The 5325-nt window shown below is 40.5% G+C and overlaps 1 protein-coding gene across 2 annotated transcripts in view; it reads left to right on the top strand.

Annotated features, from left to right (window-relative positions):
- Positions 1–5209, top strand: part of LOC106535678 (breakpoint cluster region protein) — a 30512-nt gene extending 25303 nt beyond the window's left edge. The window contains exons 1-8 of one of the 2 annotated variants that reach the window (XM_014032742.1): positions 114–762; positions 1254–1313; positions 2645–2754; positions 2943–3082; positions 3249–3383; positions 3487–3592; positions 3709–3868; positions 3956–5209. In XM_014032742.1, the coding sequence (XP_013888196.1) occupies positions 577–762; positions 1254–1313; positions 2645–2754; positions 2943–3082; positions 3249–3383; positions 3487–3592; positions 3709–3868; positions 3956–4045 (987 nt within the window). In that variant the 5' untranslated portion in view covers positions 114–576 and the 3' untranslated portion in view covers positions 4046–5209. Of the gene's footprint in view, positions 1–113; positions 763–1253; positions 1314–2644; positions 2755–2942; positions 3083–3248; positions 3384–3486; positions 3593–3708; positions 3869–3955 lie in introns of those variants that run through there. The other variant, XM_014032741.1, reaches the window with a different exon arrangement.
- Positions 5210–5325: the final 116 nt, after the last annotated feature.

The following is a 5325-nucleotide window of genomic DNA, read 5'->3' as shown; positions in this document are numbered from 1 at the left end:
TAACATGATAATATGTAATAACATATAATAACATGATATAAAACTCAAAAAAGTTGATTTTATCCCCTTTTAAAAGGAGAGTCTTTATGAAGACGTTCTTGTGTTTCTATCCTGAATGTAAYTCTAAGACAGTGTTTGAGAGGCGGTGAAGGAACGACACGTGTTCCAGTGTTAAAGGTCACCAGAACTAAAGCATGCTCGACATAAGAGGATCCTGTTCAGCTACCTGAYATGCCACCAGCCGACTCTCCTCCCAGCAGCAGGCGTGAGCGCGTTGGTAATGAGGGTAGGAGGGGATTCTCTGGAGTAAATCCCYCTAATCCATCTGGGAGGTAGAACAATACAGAGGAGAGTGTGGTTGACCGGCTGTGTGTCTTTGTTCCCTTTCTGACTTCATCTGGACTGAACGAATCTGGAGTTTGGCAAAATCYGAGGATGTCTCAGGAAGTTTGTAAAGAGTTGATGAAGATGTGATGAGAGGCTCTTTCTTCAGGGATTAAGGTTTTGTTGATTTTGTCAGCGCTGAGGTTTAGAAACCAGTATTTGTAGAAGATCAGTGTTGTTAGTTGTCGGTCCATGGACGAAACCTGCGTGGAAAAACTAATGCTAGAAAAAATGAGTGAAGGTAATGCTAACGAGGACGAGAACGTGGATCYGACAAACAGTGGACTAGAAGAAGAGGGAGACACGACTGTGAAGAAGACCCCGGTTACAGGGTCCCGTCTGTGGGACAGGGTCCGCAGCAGTCTGCTCAAACCAAAGGTAAAAAGAAAGGAAGTGAGGACAGACCCATGTGGTGAATCACTGTGTATCTGGAAACGTTCATACGTTTAAAGACAAYCATTTCTTTACTTGTTTCCTAAAAATGTCTGGTTGCATTTTTGGCAGATTTAAAAGAGAAAATCTGGCTGTCTGCTGTTCTGTCTCCTAATAAATGAGCTGTTATGTATGTAAATAAATTTTGTGTAAGCAAAGGATCATCTGAGTGAGATCTGAAGATTTCTTTGGTGAAAGAATCTGCCCTGTTGCACAGAGTCAGGACAGTAACAATGRTGCTCTCACATTACTGGTCTGATCACTGCTGATAAAAGCTCAGGTTTTATTACCTCAGATTCAATTAGAGCAAAGAGAACACAACATGTCCACAAGAGTTTACTTTTATAAAGGTGCTGTGAAGTTATTGAGCAGATAATTCTCACATYGACAAAAGAAAAGTAAATTCTAATAAATGTTTCTTTCTGCTCTTCTCTCAGCTGGACCCTCAGACGCTCCAGAATAAAGACTGGCAGAGAACCGTCATCACCATGAATAGAGTAAGTGTTTTCACCAGTTTGATGAGAGGATACTCTGACAACGATGCTGCACTTAAGAATCCCAAGAAAAATAAAAGAACCCACAGTATTTATTAACTAATACAGTATTTAATTGTTTCAAGACTTGATTTCTAAAACACTTACACTTTCTATTTGAAGACTATGTTGATGTTTTTTTTACCTCGTAATTGGTTGTAAAATTAAAGAAACTGGTGCTAATTTTCATACACTTGATACATTTTTTTATTTGTTTTTCTGGTTGMAGGAAAATAAAGGTTTCAGAAAAACAAAACTTACAGCAGCTAAGTGTTTTATGTGGTTATATTCTTATCTTTTGATGAGAAGTATAAATCCAAAGGTAACTTCATTTGTAATTAAAACAAATGTTAAATAATGCTGTCCAACTGTAACGGGTGAGTAAGATGTGTTGAACATGAATGTATAAAGGTTTGATCCATAAATAATGGTTTTTACTGTCGGCAGCCAGTGAGGTGCTGCGGTGCTGTAATCCTGAGGCTGCAGGTTGGCTCAGGAYGGGCATCTGTGTGAAATAATTGTCAGTTTTTTCATGCAGGGTTGCTTCCTAKGGAGGGACCACCTAAAAGAATAAGTGACAGCAAACTGTACCTAAATTAAAATGGAGGWTGCTGTAAAAGTGACGTGCCTCTTTTTGCAGGATATTTGGTATTTTCCAGTATGTGAATGATCCTCAAATGAATTTTTAATACACTGCCTGGCCAAAAAGAAAGGACAGCCTTTAGCTTTGATTACGTCACACATTCTCTGTGTCATTGTTTGGATAATCTTCTTCATTGTCACCAGATTTATCTCCATCCAGTGTTACATTTATGTTTCACCAAGATCTTCATTGATGATGGTAGAGTCTGACCTTCTCCAGCACATCCCAAAGATTCTCAGTGGACTCTGTGGAGCCAGTCCATGTGTGAAAATGATGTCTCATGCTCCCTGAACCACTCTGTCACAATTCCAGCCCCATGAATCCTGGCATTGTCATCTTGGAATATGTCCGTGTCATCAGGGAAGAAACAGTCATTGATGGAATAACCTGGTCATTCAGTATATTCAGGTCAGCTGACCTCATTCTTTGAGCACAGACTGTTGCTGAACCTAGACCTGACCGCCTGCACCAACCACACATCTTAGAGCTTAGTTACATCCAGGTGGACTCTCAATGTATTAATCATAGGTTAACCAGGTAAATCCCACTGAGATCACAGATCTAAACCTGCGAGTTGCTTTTTTTTTATTGTCAAAGGAAACCACAGTCAGCTATCATTGCCTGTAAAATAACCATCTTCAACCTGTTTCAGGTGGAGGTGAAGCTTTCGATGAAGTTCACCAGCAGAGAGTTCAGTCTGAAGCGAATGCCTTCACGCAAACAGTCGGGCGTGTTTGGAGTGAAGATCAACATCGTCACTAAGTGAGTTGTTGACCTGGATTCAGGTTCTGTTTCTAATCATTCATGTGTCTTTGAGCTTCAGGTTTGAACCAGTATTTGTAATCAAAGCTTCCTGAAACCGCTGAATATACGTATTCGTTACAGTATTTTTACAGTCCGTTGAGCTGTAGCTGCACAGCTCAAGCTTTTGCCTTTTGTGTTGTCTTCAGGCGGGAACGCTCCAAAGTCCCGCTGATTGTTCGTCAGTGTGTAGAGGAGATCGAGCGACGAGGGATGGAGGAGGTGGGGATCTACAGAGTGTCTGGTGTCGCAACGGACATCCAGGCGCTCAAGGCTGCCTTCGACTCAAGTGCGTACGGTCTTAATTTAGTTCCTGTCTGAAAGTGTTTTGTCAAATGTAGGAATGTGAGACAGGAATTAGATGTATCTAAAGGCAGAGTCAGAGTCAGGCACACATCCTGCACTGCTTAGTTGTTTTCCAAACTCACTTTCAGCTTGTCTGATGTTCCCTGCAGACAATAAGGACGTGTCACTCATGATGAGGGAGATGGACGTAAATGCCATCGCTGGAACACTGAAGCTGTATTTCCGCGAGCTTCCTGAGCCTCTCTTTACCGATGAGCTGTACCCCAACTTTGCTGGAGGCATCAGTCAGTCCCCACTTCTTCCTGTTTGCATTATTTGAATTGGTTTACGAGGAGTCAAGTGTGAGCTCTGATGGTGACTCATCCAATCCCTGCATTTATTTCCCAGGTCTCTCTGATACTGTGGCTAAGGAGAGCTGCATGCTCAACCTGCTGCTGTCTCTGCCAGAGACTAATCTGGTGACTTTTCTTTTTGTTCTAGACCACCTAAAAAGGTAAATCCCTGAATTTTGTTTTATCTGTACATGTTTACCAAAAGTGACAAGCTTTTAAAGAATTTCTGTAGTATTTAGTCAGCATGGTTTAAGCTTTTGGCTTTGCTTTTTTAAAGGGTGGCTGAAAACGAGAGCATCAACAAGATGTCTTTGCACAACCTGGCCACAGTTTTTGGTCCTACTTTGCTTCGACCGTCTGAAAAAGACAGCAAAACCCCAACCAGCTCCCAGCCGATCTCAATGAACGACAATTGGTCTCTTGAAGTCATGTCTCAGGTAAAACTTGGTCCCTACCAGCATTAACGTGACTTTAATTTAGAAAACTAGTGTGAATCTCATTTTACTTCTTGTGTTTCTCCAAAGGTGCAAGTCCTCCTCTACTTCCTTCAGCTGGAAAGCATTCCAATACCCGACAGCAAACGTCAAAGTTTTCTCTTTTCTACTGAAGTATGACAGAAACACAGTGAACCTGCTRTGAAATGTCCCACTGAGCTGCCTGAAGAGCCGGATGCTGCTCAGCAGCAAAGACTCTGCTATGCTTCTGTTAGCCACCAGGTGGRAGCAGAGAGGTTGTAGAAACTGGGAGCAGCCACAGTGCTCAGAGCCATTTATGTGGAGGGAGATGAAAGGAACGTGCGTTCTGTTTACTTAAACCTGCTGTGTCTGTAAAAGACATCCCTTTAAGATGTATGGATATCATTCCTTTTTTAATTTAATTCAGATTTGAAGAAGCAATACTTACTGTACTTTGATGTTTTGATGCCCTGTTCTGTCTGTGCACATTATCTCCTTATACAGAGGGGTACTTCTGCTGTTTCTGGAATTTTTTTAAGCTTTATTTTTTGCAGTAAATGGATGGTTGGATAATGAAATAGATTTTTTCTTTACTATAAGCTTTTTGTTTCTTTTCTTAAACCATCTGACATTGTTTCAAGTTCACCTGTGCCAATGGTCCCCTGTCYATGGCCAATAGAAACTTTCCGTTCTCCTAATGTTTACACTCTGAGTTTTGTACAGATTTAAAAGTAAGAGACTAAAGCTGTAGTCGACACACAGCAACATGCAGGCATGTTGAGCTGAGCTTTTCTTTTCTGTGTTGTTTCTTCTAGTGGTGTCTGAATGGACTTTAAAGTGAATATGAAGGAAGCAGAGAGATGAAAGGAAAATCATTTCAAATCAACAACAAAAAACATTTCTTAACGCTTCTTTTGTGGAATGTATGCTGWGCCGTTTGTAGTTTCATTTTTAAAGAAGCATTTCTTTTGGTGCAGTTACAATTTTGGCCACAGTTTTTTTTTAGATCTTTTTCTGAAACTTTTATTCAGCTGCTTTGTTTTTGATCTTCCTCCATACTTTTTGTCATTCAGTTACAAAATGACACATCTGACGGACGTTCCAAGTGCAGCYTTTCACTCGTAATATTACTCCTATATTCTCACCTGCACACACTGTGTACATGCAATCTGTTTTCTTGTCACTACAAATAGTCAAACACAAGCTGTAACCCTGAAAGCTTTGATTCGTGTTTAAAAAAGCAATAATTCTTAGTTATATTAAAGATGACCACTGTGTCATGTATGTATGATTTATGTAAATAAAAACTTAAAGCAGAGCCTCTGTGACTGTTTCACCTCGGTATAAATCCTTTCTCTCTTCAAATAAATCTGCTGAAACTGGATCAAAGTGACACACAGACTGTTTTTTCCCCTTTCCATTACTTCAAAATCTCTTAT

The sequence above is a fragment of the Austrofundulus limnaeus genome, unplaced genomic scaffold (genome assembly GCF_001266775.1).
Source record: "Austrofundulus limnaeus strain Quisiro unplaced genomic scaffold, Austrofundulus_limnaeus-1.0 Scaffold1526, whole genome shotgun sequence".
Lineage (NCBI taxonomy): Eukaryota > Metazoa > Chordata > Actinopteri > Cyprinodontiformes > Rivulidae > Austrofundulus > Austrofundulus limnaeus.
The sequence above is the reverse complement of the archived record's forward strand: the minus strand, read 5'-3'. Positions and strand labels throughout refer to the sequence as shown.